General features: G+C 41.6%; 1 protein-coding gene across 1 annotated transcript; it reads right to left on the reverse strand.

Moving 5' to 3' along the window:
* Positions 1-1,073: 1,073 nt before the first annotated feature.
* Positions 1,074-18,610, reverse strand: RIOK2 (RIO kinase 2). The gene is made up of 10 exons (XM_037435322.2): positions 18,403-18,610; positions 18,068-18,209; positions 17,850-17,963; positions 17,371-17,425; positions 16,478-16,598; positions 16,213-16,301; positions 10,173-10,364; positions 8,147-8,239; positions 3,077-3,149; positions 1,074-1,797 (listed from the first exon to the last, which is right to left on the reverse strand). Exons 1-10 carry the CDS (start codon positions 18,466-18,468, stop codon positions 1,129-1,131), a joined length of 1,614 nt encoding a protein of 537 aa, XP_037291219.2. The 5' UTR covers positions 18,469-18,610; the 3' UTR covers positions 1,074-1,128.
* Positions 18,611-18,760: the final 150 nt, after the last annotated feature.

An 18,760-nucleotide genomic window follows, 5' to 3' on the forward strand; every position in this document is an offset into this window, starting at 1 on the left:
AGGTCAATGACGACACGAAGCTATCTTTCCCACTGCCGCGATCGAAAGCTTAAAATGCAACAGTGCTGATCCAGTTTAACAGCAAACACATAGAATATATCTCTAAAATGCAATTTTCAACACTGTTTCACCATGTCTGCGACATGACGTGTGGTATCCATGCAAGCATGTTTGAGATGTGCTCTTTGCGATGCTACTTCAGGTGAGAGTTAGATGAGACACCACTGAGTGCAGATTTCAGTATACATAGCATCATTAGAGCATCGTCTTAGCCTATGGTATTCTGCTATAAGTAAAGGCTTACCAAAATATTAAAATAGAATATCTGAGGCTTTGAAATAAAAAACTGAGGAGGGGCTGGATAAGAGCTGTTTGCTACAGGTGAGTCTAGTCTTAATGCTCGCGTAGCTGTCATACATCACATAGTATGTGTATGCACAATGTAGAAAATAATAACCATATCAGCAGTTCTACATGGTCGAACACAGTAGACAGTGCCAGGCCATTTGTTTGGTCAACTCAAGTTTTTGCATGCTTTATTCATCTTGCATTATTTTTCAAGTAAGTGATAAACGAACCATTGACGTCATGTGGCACCAGCTATGAAAGACCAAAAAAAGTCTAGCAAATGCATAATCCACTACCTTAAACGCTCCGTAAGCATCTGCCACCACTTGATAAGCCCAGTATCGATTATATGAGTGTGGCCCTCAGAAACAGTGTCAAATAGACATGAATACTTAGCTCTCTAAGCTTAAAGACGCGAATCTAAAGCAAATAGAGGCAAAACTAACCAACTACAAAGTGCAGAATGGCCACTTGATAGATTTGAGGTAGATGGCAACCTGTTTTGTCAAGGCGGCCATGTTTTCCGTGTGTTTCTATGTGCATCCGGCTTTCTTTAGTAGCTTGTAGCGTGTGCGCATGCCCAGTTCATCCCTAGTATTCCACCATAGCCCAAACGCTTTGCATGCAGTGGAATGTTGGCCAAACTAAAACAATATGTTGCAACAAAAATGTGTCTATAATGCACACTAAGCACTTTAGCCCATAAAGCTATAACCGTAGCAATATTAAGGCTAGAACCATAGCAACATTTTTATTAGGCAAGAGCTTCAAACTGCCCTTTCACACCCAGAAATGAAGATCCTGTTTCACAGTGTCCCTGTTCTCACGCCTTTGCCGAGTCACTGCACTGGCCTCGCCCTTCACAATGACCTTTTTGCTCCGTGCACGCTCCTTGCTGGACAGCTGCTTCTTCACGCGTGCTTTAATTTCCTCAGGTGCGATTGTAGTGCAGCTTGTCATACTGTAATATGTTCTAATGCTCCTGCTGTCTTCGCTCCTTGTGTGTGCCTCCACAGGCTGTTGGTCACTCCCGTCCTCTGGGACCAGTTCCGGAACTATGTCTTTATCTCTATTACCCATTGTTTTCTCCTGTGAATCTCCCAGCGAGAGGGAAGAAATATCAGCATTAGATACCAGAGTTGGTGCATCATCTCTGCTGGCATCCCCACTGTGGGTGTCTTTTTCAGATTCTGGAATGGTCTCTGAACCATCCTCTAGAATGGTTTTGCAGTTATCTTGGTTATTTTGGAAACTTGCCTCATCCTTGCACTGCTGTTGAGTGTCAGTGATGAAACGTTCCATAATGTGACTTGCTGACTTCTGTGCTGCCTTGGCTCTCCGATGATTTTTCTCAGAAGAACTGGGCTGAAGTACATTTGTGTCTTTCAAGGAGTCCTTGTCATCATCACCAGAATCCTCTTCCGAATCTTCTTTCATCTGTTGCACAGCCTATTAGCAAGATGGAGCCATGAGTCTCCACAATGACATTTGAATGGAAATATCTAACAATAGCAGTGAATGTCAAGGTAAATTTTGCAGTAGTTATGAGAGTAAATCTGGATGAACAAATGTAAAATTACGAACCTAATACAATTGCAAGTTTAAGCTCATCATTTTCACTACAGTAAAGTTTCAGAAATAACCCTTAGTTATACAAGGCGTCTATGAAAAATAATGTAAAACTGATTACATCTGCTGCTAAACTTTACATTGCAGACACGAGTAATTCAAACTGCATCTACACTACTATGATCAGCTGTAACCCTTCTGTACAGTTCTCATAGACTGACACACAACGTAAATACTTTCAATATAGTATTAAGATAACCACATCCTTTTCCTATGAATCTATCTGCTAAGGCAATCTTGACTCTGATAGAAGGTCCCAAGTCAAAATTACATAAATATGACACGAACTTAAGAGAGTAGAAACAAAAGTACACGCATTACTTAGCCCTAAATTGTAATGCCTCAAGCCGTGAGCACTGCACATCTACCTATATGTATAATTCTGTCTTGGAATAAGTAAGTGTTACGCTTGCGACCAAAAAAAATTGCTTGAGAGCCACATATGATTAATTAGTTCACGGGCAAAAAGACAGGTTATACGGCCAAGTAATACTTTTGACCTTTATCGAGCACTAACTACAAATATAGCTCACGTTACAGAACAAAAAAACAATGAATGAAAAATACCTATGGGAGAAGTTACAACTATTCAAAAGTCATTAGACACTAGAACGAGCTGGCGCAAAATATTTTAGATATGTAAAGCTCACATATATATGATGTGGCTCTTTCAACAAAATGGCAGACTTTCTTTAGCTTTACTAAAGTGCACATTTGATTACCTTAGTTCTTAGAGACAACGGAAATGGGGGTAGGAATATCAATAAACAAATTAAGTCAACAGAAATATAGCATTTATAACAAACCACCAAATGCTGATCTGTCAAAACACAAAAATAAAAAGGATGAGTACATAATTTCTTGACTATAATTTGGGTTATTTATAAAAGCAGATAGTGGTAAAAGCTTAGACTGTAAAACCGTAGACACAAAATGATTACTACTTAGGTGACTGATGTAAGACTTGAGAGAAAAAAAGTGCCAATTCACTGAAAATGTTCTAGCATTACTGAAACTCAGTTGACATGTGTGACAAACGTCATTTCCAATAACTGAAAAAAAGTACTATAAAAAGCATTAGGCATTTCAAACAACACACCTCGTCAAGTTCCTCCTTGACCTCTTTTGAAAACCCGCTTGCAGCTGTCTCAAGGTCAAGGGTGTCATCTCTCCTGCAATTTTAATTAAAGGTTATTGGTAATTCCTGCAAAAATTATCTACTTTTGTACCCATATTAATCTCATCTAATCTCCGAGTATTCACAATCATAAATATTTATGAGTACTGCAATTCCTTATTATTAAGAAGTTGTTTTACTCAAAATTTTTTCCCGTCTTAATCCAAAAACATCCATATTAAACCGCATTACTCAAAAAGTGTGAAGAGCTAGACATACTTAGAACAAAGCAGCGGCCACCCTTTCGCGCATGCACTGTCGAAGTAGCGCCGCCAACGTTTTATTCAGACACAGAAGTGACCACAAATGTATCAAACTTATGAACACCAGGTAACCGGTACCAAGCAAGTGTTTAGTGCCCCCCCGCTGTTTACAGTCGCCGACGATATTTTTTTCAACTTCGAAATTTCAAACTTCAAGGGTATTTTGGATTTCATAAATCCACAATCAAGGTCCCCATAGCATCGATACATATCTGCAACTAATATTTCGGACATATTTATGCACCAAGTTTGATTTTTAGACCAACTCGCTCATTTTGAGCTGCGCCTATAGGACCTACCTATACTCTGTTTCACCACTTTGGTAGCACTACCTAAGCTACTGGGAGTAAGAAAGCCACACACTTGTGCAGCAAAACATAGTCCCAGATATAATTAGTGCCATAAAATTGACCGGGTTCACTAAATTTTGTGTTTGTTTGGTGTGTGTTACGCCACATCGGTATGTGTTACGTTGTGGAAATTAAGGCTAGCCTGCCGCCTTTACGCGGGCTTTGCCGCCTCTTTCTGCCGTTCTCATGTTGTGGTAGTGGTTAGAAGAAAAAAAAGACACCTAATTTCTTAGGTGCATCCTTAGGTGCATCCTTAGGTGAGATGTACATCCTCCCCTTTTGGGTGAGGATGGCCCCGCCGCGGTGGTCTAGTGGCTAAGGCACTCGGCTGCTGACCCGCATGGCGCGGGTTCGAATCCCGGCTGCGGCGGCTGCATTTCCGATGGAGGCGGAAATGTTGTAGGCCCGTGTGCTCAGATTTGGGTGCACGTTAAAGAACCCCAGGTGGTCAAAATTTCCGGAGCCCTCCACTACGGCGTCTCTCATAATCATATGGTGGTTTTGGGACGTTAAACCCGACATATCAATGGGTGAGGATGTACATCTGCAGCGTCTATAATAGTGGCATCTATGTGGTGTCTGCAGTGAAATGGAATTCTTTTATAGTACTATTATCCCTTTTTAGTTCACTATAGTGCCTTCTGCTACGGCCCGGCTACCATATTTCAGATGCCGATGAGATGATGGCGTCCCACCGTTCGTCAAAAGTGCCGCCAAGTGTGTTGGCCAAAATAGTCGGCGGCAGTGACTGCCGCCACACCCGTTTACAACCAAATATTCTTGTCCTCAAGCGTAGCAGGAAACAGGGCATTATTCGAGATTATTCGAGGCTGCTTTACTCTAAATAAGCTTCATGTTCATGTCTACACAACCTTTTAGAAATATTTTGCAGTTTCTGCCTGGCCTGGAAAATCGGTCAGAAAATGTAGCGGAACGAAACTGAGCTGTCGAATTCCATCGTGCAGAGTGCCCAAACTATTTATCTCGATCGTAATCACATTTCTGCTGTCCCTAATAATAAAATCTAGGGGAAAATTAAGTTTTCCTGGTGCTTTACAATGCAAGTAAACCAAAACAAAAGTCTCTTGGATGCAGAAAAGTATCCAAAATATAAAGAGCTGACTTGAGCTATAGCATTTCACTGGGTACACGGTGTGATTGGCCATGCGAATGCGTTATTGAGAGTGCTTTTGTTTTTTTTTAAAATAAGGTTGCTTCATCAAATACATCACAGTTCTAGCACAATGAAAGCTCGACTTCTCTACATTTTTTTTAAGTGGCCGCTTATATCGAAATAGTACCACTTACAACAAATTTTTTTGCCATCCCACTGACTTCATTATAGCGAGGGATTACTTCTTCAACAGCTACCCATCCGCATTGTAGAATATTACCGTATGTAAGAGCACTTGAGCTATAAAACTTCAAACTATAGTTATTTTCAAACATTCAGTCATTATAGACCCCTTAGACGACTTGTACCACAGAAGTTCCAAATAGACACTTTTTTTTTTCTGATGCACTCATTTTGTATTCATCAAACAAAACTGGTGTGATTATGTGGCATGTCAAATTAAGAAAGAGGCAGAAAAGAAACAAAATATGCAACTGATTTTGTCAGTATTCGATAAATGATAAAACATCCTCCATTTGAATACGCATCGACACTCTATAGGTACAAAGTAGAAAACTAACTTAACTTCAACTCGAGTTTGAAGCACATAAGCTGCATTGAAATTAATGCCGACCAATTATTCGAAAATAAAAAAGCATGTTATGATGTACATGAACGAAGAGACACACTTTATCTTGGAGGACCGGATTGAAAATGTATTTCAAGGAGAGACACTGCTTTTTAAACTTTTTTAAACTGTTCAATTATGATAAAATATGCTCAGTTGATGTATACTTGTGAGCCATATTCAAATAAACAATTATTATTCTAGTAATGCAAGTTGTAGCTTAAAATAAAACACGCTCAGTTGATGTATACTTGTGAGCCATTTTCAAATAAACAATTATTATTCTAGTAATGCAAGTTGTAGCTTAAAAAAAAAACACTTCATGTGCTTTTCTTGAGTAAAATCTTTCCTTAGTTGAGACAGTTGCAAAGTAAACCTGCATATCACAATAACCTGGACAGAGAACTGTATGCAATAAAACAAGAATGGTTATTCTTATTTTATTGCATACAGTTCTCTGCAACAGTTATGGCATGATAAACGTTTACAAGTGAATTGATTTCGAACTGAAATTTTGTTTATAAATGCTCATCATAGGTTCCATAACAAATTAAAAGAGCTTTAAAGTGCAGTGAGCCACCTTGATGTCCATCAACTTTTTATCATTATGAAACACAAAATATGTTGTTTTCTCCATGTCAGACAGCGCAGGATATTCGCACCCCTCTAGTGGCCAAGCTCTCATTGCAGAGCCCCATAGCTCCTACAATACAGCTGCAGTCACAAACCCCACCTGTGCTGTCACTAGGCCCATGTGAGAATATTAAAAATTTCAAATATTCTCGAGTAGTGCTTTCTATTTGATTCAATTCACACTGGATTGAAAGTAGATTGGACTCACACTGATTTGATTCACACTAGATTCATGTCTGATTAAAAGTGACCCCTTAAAATCTTTAATATGCTTCACCTCATTATATTTTCGTGTTGCGACAAAGCTGCCTTTCAGAGTTCACTACAGTCAAGTTTGAAATACAGTCGTTTAATTCAAAATGACCCCCTTCAGATTTTTTTTCAAATGCTTCACTTCGTCACACTCCCGTATTGCAGCAAAACTGCCTTTCCAGCTTCAATACGGTTGCCAATGTATTAAAGGGGCCCTGCAACACTTTTTGAGCACGGTCAGAAAACGCTGCCGATCGGTGGTAGAGGCTCCCGAGAACACGCGAGCCACATGTTATAGCGCAAAACGCGGTCTGGAATTCACAATAAATGATCAAAGTCGGCTAAATATTGCTTTTTCTTCCCTCGACAAATGACAGAAGACACTCAGAAATCACTCGTACAATGCCAATTTATCAGCCATTGGATGATTAGAATTTGGCACGCTCGGTCGTTACAGAGATCGCAACAGGACATCACTTGTCCACGCGTGCACACGCTATCACACTAAAAAACTTGCGTATTCGAAGAAAAAAAAAAAGAACAACTGCTCAAGGTCCCGAGGCATGACGTTTTTTGTTTGCCCCTCCAATTTCCCCTTGCTTAGCTTCCAGCGCTTTCGTCTGGACGAGAGAAGAGTGAATGTGACCGCAGTGTATGACAAATTTTTGTAACTCCGCTCGTACAGGATGGATTCTCAAACTTTTTGCAGCATTGAACTTGTGAGACAATAAGCTCTTCCAGTGAATTAATTCCATGGTTATTTTAGAAATGTTTCAGGGCACCTTTAAGTCAAGAAAATGCTGGTTCCAATATAGAGATGATAGATGTGACAGAGGTAGGGGCTCAATTAATGCTGTTTTTGACCTCAATTTTGGGCCGGAAGTCCGAAAAATCAGATGCCAACAATTTTTAGTATCCAAAATTTTAGATCTTACAATATATTGATGTCTACAAGGCAGATTTCAAGCCCTGGACTCGAAAGTAGCACACTCTTGTCTGTGCCATTAGTTAGGCTTCCACAGAAGTTGAAAGAGGTGGAGGGGCCAAAGAAGTGGCATCTTTGCCATTCACACCTAAAACGAACCTAATCTAACCTATTGTCGGCAATACTTTGGCTGCACCAAATCATGTACATACATACAAGTTGGCCTCTGCATTTCCTCATTCTTGATAAGACTATGAAATACCACCCCACCAGCACTTCATCAATGTAGTGTAAAGAAACACTTTAATCTTGCTACATCTGATAAGAATATGCTTAAGAATGCTCTCTAACATTTTTCTTCCCACAATTTCGCTTTGAACTACTCAAAAGATATTGAAAAAAATATTAGATTTACCTAATGCGCACTCACAGTTTAATATTTGAATTTGCTTCACTCCCAAAATTTAGTCGTTTGCACAGCTCTAGCTACTGCTTGCCCCTCCTCCTGGTTGAATTTCAGTATGGAGCATGCCAAGAACTTACTATATGCCACAAGGCTGGTGCAAGAAGACAATTTGCATATTTTTCAAGTAAGTAGAACCTTCATTTGTGATAATCAGGCGTTTTCTCTCGCTGAAAGCACTTGATCTATTCTTTTGTTAGTGGTACTAAATGCAAAATTTATCACATGGTTTGAACCTAGCTGATGATTTTCGAGGAAACAAAAGCTGTGCTATGAGAGTACTAGACAGATGTAATAAAGAAACCTTAAAATGGTTTGTTAAAGCAAACATTAAAATTGTCCAAGGTCTGTCGTAAGTACTTACTCAATGTCATTGAACTTTGGGAAAAGTTCACTTTCATAACCAAAGCGCTTCTTGAAGAACTCCCTCACACAGTTGACATCCCTATCAAAGTACCTGAAACAAAAACAATAAAAAAGTAGGAGAGGAAATCACGCAGGAAAAGTAATAATAAAGCATACGAATACTTAAAGTAGGCATCAGTCACAAGGTAGGAAAGCCAGATTCAGAAAGTCGGATACTTTAAATCTACACATGGGCGTTTATAGTCAGATAGCTAGCTGTACTCGGTGTGCCTAAATGAATTTATGATGTGCATATTTGTTTAAGCTTTATGTGAACTCACGAGAAATACACACCTGTATTACATGAGCATATGGTTGAGTCAAATATACACTCGCACACACTACACTAAAGGTTCATCTGGAGTGAAGCCTCAGTCAACAGCGGGGAGCGGGCAACAAATTCCCTCATGCCTCAGCTTGCTATCACTTATAACAAGTAACCCCATGTAGTGACATCTACATCCCCACAGGTGTCACAGGCAGACCTTGAAAACTACACTGTAATTGGTCCAATGAACATGAATACAATAACTGTTTTTTAACGTGATAGCGTTAAAGAGCTCGTTTCACAGAAATTCTGGTGTCGGCATTGGTGTCATTGGTTGTGAGCAAAAAATCATAATGTGGGGGACTGAAAAATCGAGAAAGAAGGAAATAAAATAAATAAAAATTCTGGGCCTGAGTGAGAATCGAACCCGGGTATTTTGCGTGGCAAGCCAGTGTTCTACCATAGAGCTATGTGTTTGCTTGGAAATATAGTGAAAAGGACTTCTGCTGGAAAATGCAGTGACGATAAATTGCATTCTTCACAAACACACGCATCCTGTACACATTCTTCACAATGCAACATGTAATATCGCAAAATAATGTGTGATACAAGCGTGTACATTGTAATCGGGGGTCAGAACATGCGATTAACATGAATACATGATTTAAAGCAGGTCAACCACTATAAAAGGCACACTCGTTATTGTGCATCTTCCCTTAATGCATGGGTGCATAGCAAGTTCGAAAACATTACAAGCGCACGGTTGACCGTGGTTTAAAACATGCTACCCATTACACAGAATGCAGCCGTATGCGAAAGCTTCACTGCCACAAGCCATCACTGCCACACGCACTAGGAACAGGATACTGCTATTGCATTCAACTTTTAAAGGCGGAGCTTAAGAGTTCTCCAGTTTTTACTATTGCCATTGTGTGCGCGCACGCACACGCACACACACACACAAAGAGAAGATGCTGTGCCTAATCACATGAAATATCAGCACAATGATGTTAACCAATACTACATTGAAAACAGACGGGGCTGATCCAAAGTATATGACAAGCAATCCAACGTGCTTCATGCAGCCTTGTAGGACTTACGTAAGAAGATACATTTCAATTTTTTCATGCCATACATTAGCCAGCTAAACGGCTACAATGCAAACGCTTGGCCCTAAACCATGGCCACTGTTCATGACTCACTCAAACATGTTAACAGGTCCAGATTTACTAGAGGCAGCACCACGAGGCAAACTGAACTCAATGTGTACAACCAAAATGTGTGCAACCAATGTTTCAATGTGTGCAACCAAAAAAAAACAAGACGGAGCAAATACCTTTCTCACAGGAAGTGAGCAAATGCCCTCGAAAGGACTAAATTTACAGAATGTTTACATCGTGCACCAAGAGCCTAGCATTACTAAAATAAAGCGTTAACTACACAGTACTTCTTGCCTCGTGCATGTGGCTAGGCTGCTTGACACAGTGTTATAAGGCACACAAACATAAAAAGAAAGCGCCATAGACCACTGCCCATATATGTTGTGCTCTTCTTTTCTCAACTTATTCCATGCAATGCTTTCCTCAATTCTATTCAATGCCAAGAATAGGAAACATGCTGTTAGTAAAGTTAAATATATTTTTTTCACTAGCTATGGTGCGACAGTGGCACAACAGTAAAAATGTTCACGAAATACAGTGTCTACTTATAAACGTACCATTCTGCGTTGGGATGGGACGTGGACATCATCTGGGGAAAATCGATCAGCGTGGGCTTGTCCTCGCTGTTCAGCATCAAGTTGAACTCATTGAAGTCTCCATGTATAAGGCCACAGTTGCCCAACTTAACAAGCAGGTCCATGAGCTGGTCATACAGCTGTGCTGGATCTTCCAAGTCATGAACATGGCACCTAAGATAGAGAGGTTGACAGTTCACATTATTCAAATAAAGTAATTAGCATAAACATGTCACCCCAAATTATAACAAGTCCGTATACATTTCATCTATGTTTCAGAGGAGGTAATTGTGCATCACATCAGCTATAAAACAACACAGTGTACTAAAACACTAGGCATGTTGAGTGGTGCAGATGGTATACAGGTGGTTGGGGGCAGAAGTACCACACTTTGTTTTCATATCATTTCTGTGCCTCTCTCAACTCAAGAGCACAAGAAACACAAGAACTACTAAAAGACTGTTTTTATTTTTCGCTTCAAACTCTAAAACAGACAACTGATCATGTGCAGTTGCAGAAAGAGTATAGTGTTTCTAGCCAAGCTGGTTAGCAGTGGACTAAATAAACAGCAAGCAAGTAGCTGCAAGCATCAGAATACTCAAGTAATTAAAACTCACTCACAGTAATCCTGTACATTCAAGAAGAATTTGAAAAAATTTAATAACAGAGTTTTAACTAGCAAATCGAGATATAATTATTAAGCATGACTGAACGATTGATTGATAGATTGATTTGTGGGGTTCAACATCCCAAAACCACCATTTGACTATGAGAGACGCCGTAGTGGAGGGCTCCAAAAATTCTGACCACCTGGGGTTCTTTAACGTGCACCCAAACATGACTGAACACAAAAAATTTCTGAATGTCATTCTATTACACAGTTAGCTTAATGTACAATTAAAATCATGGTTAATAGTATGATACCAATGCATCAAGATAAGTTAGGGATCCCTGTCTGTTTGGTACAATTAAAATCAACTTCAATATTGTCACTAACAATACATCTAGACGGGCTAGGCTATTTCCCTTTTGTAGCAACAGGTGTCACATATCAATAGGCAAGACTTGCATTACCTTCATCACCACCAAAACGTTCCAACCAATGCCCATATACTACAGCATCATGCTTTTGCTACTTGAATCCCAAAATTTAGTTTCCCAAAAAAAAGAACTCGGACCATCTCTCCATAAAGGGAACCACGAGTAGATGCGAAGCAGCGAGCACTAACGCCTACACTGGCGGCGACGTTGACGCTGGCGCTCATGAAGCGAAGGCCGAGTAAAGACGCCCTTGACCGAATTGCGAACGTGCAATTCAATGCCTACATATACGGGGTGACCAGTGAAGGGTTGTGCAGTATGAGCAGTCAGTTTTTTACTAGCAGACGCTGCCTGCGTTGGCCTTGCGAGGTGAGAGAGGGAGGGGAGCAACAGTTTTGCGGGTGTCTTCCTGGGCCGGCACGAGATGCGAGACGTGAGCAAGCGCAGTGAGGGTTTATGGAGGGACAGTGTTACACAGGCTAGTCAAAGAGCTGCTTCGCATCTAAACTTAGCCATTTAAACTTGGCCAGTGAGAGCCTGCATTAGAACGACTACCATTCCAAGATGCCAACTACCAATGAATAGTTTAAATCACACAATGATTTGCCCTTTTCAGTCTGATTACACAGCCCTATTTCCAATGATAATTCATTTCACTTGCACAGCTTGGAGCAGCAATTATTGTGACATACCATATAAACAGGAATATAAGTCGAGATATTTTCAATAAAATATTATCCTAAAGTCGCCCCTCGTCTTATATAGCAATGTCTAGCCGTAAGTGCAACGCTGTCTGACAACATGTGGCTTGCATGTGCTTGAGAAGCAGGACGCGGCCATAACCACATCCAAATCCAATCGCAGGCTGTTTTTTTTCTCTCTGTCTGTTTTCTTGGGTTCGTGATTTGCTTCCGATCTGTTCAGAGTTTTCGCTCCGCTTGAAATTGTGCTGCATTTTTAGTGGTATTTTTTTTTCGTTCAGTCAATATGAGTAGCGGTACGAGGAGACAGTACTCAGCTGCGTTTAAACTAAATCTTGATGAGTTCGCAGAAGCGAACCGGCATATGGCTGCTCAGTGCCGCTTTAGTGTATCGGAAAAAAAGCGTGCGCTATTGGAGGGCGCAGAAAGAGAAGATGCAGATGTGCAATCTTCGAAAAATGCTGTTTCGTGGACGAAGTGCCATTCATCCGCAGCTGGAGGATAAGCTAGCGCACTTTGTGCGGGAAGTTCATGCGCGCTCGCTGCCAGTGACCGTGGATACCATTCGCAAGAAAGCCGTGGAACTCGCTCGAGAAGCTAGGCTCACGAGAGAAGAGTTTCGTGCACCAGACCATTGGGTGCGTCGATTTATGCGATGCAAAGGATTTTCTCTTCGGCGGCGCACATCAATCTGTCAGAAGTTGCTCGAGGAGTTTGAGGACAAGCTTATAACTTTCAGTGCTTCGTGAACCGGCTTCTGGCGCAGAACGACTACATGATGGAGTAGATTGGCAACGCCGATGAGACCCCCGTGTAGTTTGACATGTCTTCGTCGACCACGATCACGCAGCACGGCGCCAAGGATGTGAAGCTGTTGTCCACTAGCAATGAGCACTCGCGCTTCACCGTCATGCTGGCATGCATGGCAGATGGTAGAAAGCTTCCGCCCTTCATCATTTTCAAATGCAAGACAATGCTGAAGGAGGTGTTCCCGCCCGGTGTTGTCTTTCGCGTCAACAAAAAGGGATACATGGACGAGGCCATGATGCTCGAATGGATAAGAGTAGTGTGGAACCGTCGGGCAAGTGCACTGCTGCGTCTTCGCAGCATGCTGGTGTTGGATGCGTTTCGTGGTCACTTAACCGACGCTGTGAAACGCGCACTCGGCGACGGTAAAATGGACCTCGCCGTGATACCAGGTGGTATGACGTCCACCCTCCAGCTGCTCGACGTTGTGCTGAACAAGCCGTTCAAGGACCGAGTGCGGCTGGAGTACCAAGAGTGAATGTCCGGCGACATCCTAGACACCGACGGGCCGCCTACAGAGGCCTCCGCTTGTGACTGTTTGTGGCTGGGTGCTTTCCGCCTGACGTTCCTTGCCAGATTCCATGGTGGAAAAGGCTTTCAAGAAATGTTGCTTCAGCAACTCACTGGATGGCACGGAGGGCGATGCACTGTGGGAGGCAGCCAGCGACAAACTCTCGTCTTCGGAGGACAGTGGTGCTTCGTCGGACGAATAGGATCCAGTTGTGATGGTGGTTGAGGAGAGCTTCGACGATCGGGGTGTGGTGTGCCCAATTCGCGAATAAACGTGGTTCGGCAGTTTTGGGTTGTTTTCCCTTTTTTTTTCTTTTTTGGTAACCTGAACTTGGGGGGTTGACCTATATTCCCACTTGACCTATAGTCCGGTTTATACGGTAGGTATTTCTAGCATTCTGGAGAGTGCACAAATCACAGAACAAATAAAAGAAGTGGGTAGTTCAACGATGGCCACCAATCCGTTGTATTGTTGAGGAGTCGCTTGATAAACACAGGATTTCAAACACGAAGCAACCATTTGGAAGTCAACATATTTTGTCTTTCATAGTTATGCAGAGCTACCCAAGAGGAATGGTGATGGCTAATGAGTGAATAGGGTTTCATTCCATTCTATGAAGATAATGTTTTTCTGTTTTTGCCTTTCTTTACTGTAAGTATTATCAGCTGTTTTTTATTGCTAAGCCATCATGGGTGCATTCAATTTCTTCACAGTTCAGGTGCTCTACTGTTATTTCACGGTCAATATTCTACTTCTGATCCAGAAAACATTATACGAGTTTATGTATGATGCAAGAATGTTCATAGATTACAGATTTTTCAGTTTCTCAAGTGAGGGGGGCCATGCTTTTTTTTTTGTCTCTCTCTCTGTGCCTGCATCTGTGTGTAAATGCAGAATTACTATGCGACTTTTATTCAGCAGTAGTTTAAAGGCCAAGCCTTACGACCACATGTGCAACAAGTCGGCGCTATTCTTCTCCGTCAATACCAAAGTCGTACCAGCCGGTGATGCAAAGGGAAGGAAGAAGGTCGATAGGTGATTGATAAGCAGCCAGGCAGTAGAAAAGGGAATACGACATATAAAATTTTTGGAGAGTCTAACTTTCAATTTGATAATTTTAACATAACTGTACTCTCTAAAATGCCGGTACCACAATGTTACTGTGAAGCACTCTAGTGGGAGACTCCAGATTAATTTTTATCCTCTGGGAAGCCACTTGTTTCGCTTAAGAAACATAGCACATAGGAAGGAAAAAAGTGTACATTTAAGGGCTCATTTTTCTTTGTTGGACAAAATATTAGTGAGACCTAACAGGCGATCATGCTAAGGAAAGTATAAGTGATGGTATAAAAAGTAACTGTAATGTAAATGTGAAGAAAGAAAAATGGACAAAAGGATAACTTGCCGCAGGCAGGGACCGAACCTGCGACCTTCAAATAATGCGTCTGGAGTAACACAAACGCTCCCTTGCCAACACGTTTTTGCTTCAAAGCAGAGTCCCTTTGTTTTCCGCCAAAAGTTCATTAAAGGATGAGTAATACTGTTGCTGTTCGATGACGGAACTGGTAGTAAGACACTTTACTGACCAACCAAAAATAAGTACCATCTTCAATTCTTTGCCCACTATGGGCACGTTGATGATTGATTTGCGAGGTTTAACGTCCCAAAACCACCATATGATTATGAGAGACGCCATAGTGGAGGGCTCTGGAAATTTTCACTACCCGGGGGGCCTTAACGTGCACCCAAATCTGAGCACACGGGCCTACAGCATTTCCACCCCCATCGGAAATGCAGCCACCACAGCCGGGATTCGATCCCGCGACCTGCGGGTCAGCAGCCGAATAGCTTAGCCACTAGACCACCACTATGGGCAGGTTGAACGAGCTCCCATTCATAGATATCCCAAGAAACTACACTCTTTTTTCTTGGTGAGACACTCTGTGAAATTATTCATTGACTGGCTGTATCGGGAATGGTTTTGGTTCTCAGCATTTCGGTTTTCTTGGAACAAACAGGTGTCCCTGTGTGATTCAAGACTTCCTTTAACTTATCGTAGCTGTAGAGGGGACTTTGGTTGTTCAGCCAGGAAACATATTTTAGACCTATATATGCATTTGAGGGGCATTTTCCACTGAATGTTTTAGTTGACACAAGCCTAAGAACTAAATCTCAAAATGCCTGAAATAAAAAAAAAGCAGGAATAAATGGGACCCTGTGATATAGCTGTTAAATACGGTGGCCAACAGTCTAATGTCAATGGGTGCGGACCTGAGCCAAGCACTTGCGTAAATAACAAATCCCAGCCAGCACCCTATCAAGCCATGGGGGGAGGAGGTGCGCAATATTCATTGCCTTCCCCCATAGTTTAAACTTATGTGGACATATTCTCGTGGAGCTCGAGCATGGTTTCGCAAAGTGGATTCCGCAGGCCCCTCCTCAGATTTCAGCAAGCCACTGATGAATTTTCCCTCTACCGTGTTCACCAAGCCCCTTGGACAGTGATGGTGCAATCGATCTAAGGAACCTCCATTACCCACGCCTGAGTTTCAATAAGCACATCTCAGTCCATAACAGAAACGTGCAGGCTGTGCAATAAATTCCACCAGCAGCTTGTTGCAAGCCAGACTGCGAAAACTGGCCGTGTGGTTCCTTTATTCACACGTCTGCTTGATAAGGCAGTGGGCATGCTGCTGCTATTTACAACAACATATCCTTGTGAGCACGTATTCTTGACACTAGCCTATCTGATCTGAAAAAAAAATATAATAAGCACCGGAATAATCTCAATCCCGCAGCTAACATCTGGATGGCCCTGTGTGTGACTGGGCGTTGCATTGATTTGTTGGTACAACATAGTCGCATGTCATTGACATATTTTTTGGAAATATATTCTTTCTTTTGAGCTTACTGCATCTGACTTCAGGGCCCATTTAACTAAATTTGAATATAAAACACTTACAATGGGTGTCCATTGATGAGTTCCATAAGGATGCAGTGACGATTGAAGCCCACTGGCTCAGGTACTGGAAACCCTCTGTCATGAAGGGCCTGAAAGGTCAGTACAACCAAATATATATAGTTGTTTCTATCTATATATGTGTCCATTTCATAAAAAGCAACTTTAGTAGCTAAGTGAGCATGAAAACGACACAGGCTAGACAAGAATGGGTCAAGTATGAAATGGATGACCAAGGGCTAACAAGAAATGAAAGATATCCACAAACCTTCATGAATGCATACTCTTTCACAGCAGCCAGTCTCGACAGGTAGATCCAAGAGGCCTTGTTGCGATGCTTGTGGTAATCTCGCTTTTCTTTAAGCTTTCGGAAGCATACTCGGCCCAATCTGCACACAATGGTAAGGTGAATCCATGAAGAAAAACGCAAAGAATAGGCGAAACAAAGTCTGCAAATACCTACTAGCATGACCCAACCGCTATGCTTGCGGCAAAACTCACTTTGGTCAGTGAGAAAAAGGAGCAAGAAGAAAAATGAGGGGGCTACGCCACCTTAAAACTCGCACACCAATAACCATGATGTTATAGATTTTGATGACGTTACTATGGTCTGCATAGTTCCTAACCATTGAAAATGAAGTACATTGCCTTCCAAAGGGGCCAGAGACTTGACATTTTAAGATTCAGGAAATTTTGTTGGGCCAATGTCAGAGATATACGAAAAATACACTGCAAAATAGGTGACGTCAGATGTGGAGACATTGAAGCAAAATTTAAAAATGAAACGTTTGCCTTGATATTAAAGTCATTATTGTGAAGTTAATGTTGTGAATGTTTTCCGAGCACGATTTATCAATCTAAACCGATTTATTGTTTCACTTTATCATCCCTTTACGGCCAACTACATCAATACACGAAGGCCAACTGCACCAAACCTTCACTATGGTATCATCCATGACTTTGCCTGTATTTTTACATGGTTGGAATCTTCACTGGCACTAATTTTATATTTCAGGCTTAAATATAGGTTCCTAGCAAGCTTGCATATTCTCTAAAAAGCTCTGGCTTTCTGCTAAAACAAATATTTTGTTAAGTTTGAATATCTGCTGAACATCAGTTCACATGAATTCAATGCACAAAATGATGATTAAAATGACTTACCGGCTAATCTTGAGCACCAGGTCCCTTCCTTCTTCATTTGCTGCCACGTATATATCTAAACGAATATGCAAACAAACACATCATAACACCGCACGACTCTGGTTTCATACAAATTGCATATACTAGCGCCAAGTAAATAACATTGTGATTGGAGTGGCAAGATCGACAGTGCTGTGTCATTATGTCTGCGCTCAACATATTAAGAAGGAGCGAGTAAAAATTACATTGACGACTGGGTATTCCACAATAAGCCACTGCTGCGTGAACGACTTTTTGTAGCACTGTTCAGAAGTAACTTTAGTTTGACCAGAATTCCGATGCATTGGCTGCGACAGACAGTCACCAAAAAGGTAAATCTTTTTGTTTGTCTTAACGGACACACTTGTACGTGTGGCAGATGTCCTGTCTCGGATGCTTAGTGCGGCATTCGAGCCCATGAAATCGGCCAGAATTTACCGTAACAAGAAAGAAAGACGTACCAGATTCTTTGCCAACACCAATTTGGTTTCCGACGGAGTGCACCAATCCTTGCGAACAGAGAGTCTTCAGGGCGAGGTAATCGTAGCCCATGTTCGTCAGCCGGTAACCATCGTCTGGCAGGAGGAATAAACGACTTCAATTAACAGTTCCCCACAAACTGAGCAAGGAGGCACTCTTAACTACGGGCAACTGCTTTAGCGATGAATGCATTGCTTACATCTCTTGCCACGTTCGTAAGACAGCAGTTTCTGTTTGCACAGCTCTCGGAGGTGCTTGTGGCATCCTCCGTGTTTCAGGTTGGCAATCGTGGCCACAAGTGCTCCAGGCACAAGTTCGTGGTTCTTCATGCCCATTTCAACCTGTAAGTAAACTTTGATTGAGTCTGGCGGAACTTTCATGCAGTGCAAGATGCACGAAGCTAACCGAGGTTTGTCTTACGTCCAAGCCATTTTTTTTTTAACCTGTTCCCGCACACGTTGATACTTGATCTTTCGTACTGCGGATTTATTTAGATACAGACACGACAAAAAAGATGCAGAAAGAAATTCTTACCGCAGTCAAGACTCTGAAGTCGTCAGACGACATATATCGAAGCAAAGTAAGGTTTAGTTTTCCCATGTTGATTGAGGCTAGCACGTTTTGCCACGCACCTATTACTGTTTATAAAACTGCGCTTAGTCAGCTCTCCGGTTAGCACAGCCTGTAAAATACATTATGATCTACGATACGTGAAAATTGGAGAAAACACCACGCTTCGGCGGCCCTGCACGCGTGATTGCAAAGAACCAAACAAGCTAAGGGCTGAGGATTGGATTGGATACTGTTGGAAGCAATCATTAGTAAAAAAATTATGATATCTTGGAATGCTCTGCTTCAATAAAACACATTTTTTATAATAAATTTATTCAAA

This window comes from Rhipicephalus microplus, chromosome 1 (genome assembly GCF_043290135.1).
Source record: "Rhipicephalus microplus isolate Deutch F79 chromosome 1, USDA_Rmic, whole genome shotgun sequence".
NCBI lineage: Eukaryota > Metazoa > Arthropoda > Arachnida > Ixodida > Ixodidae > Rhipicephalus > Rhipicephalus microplus.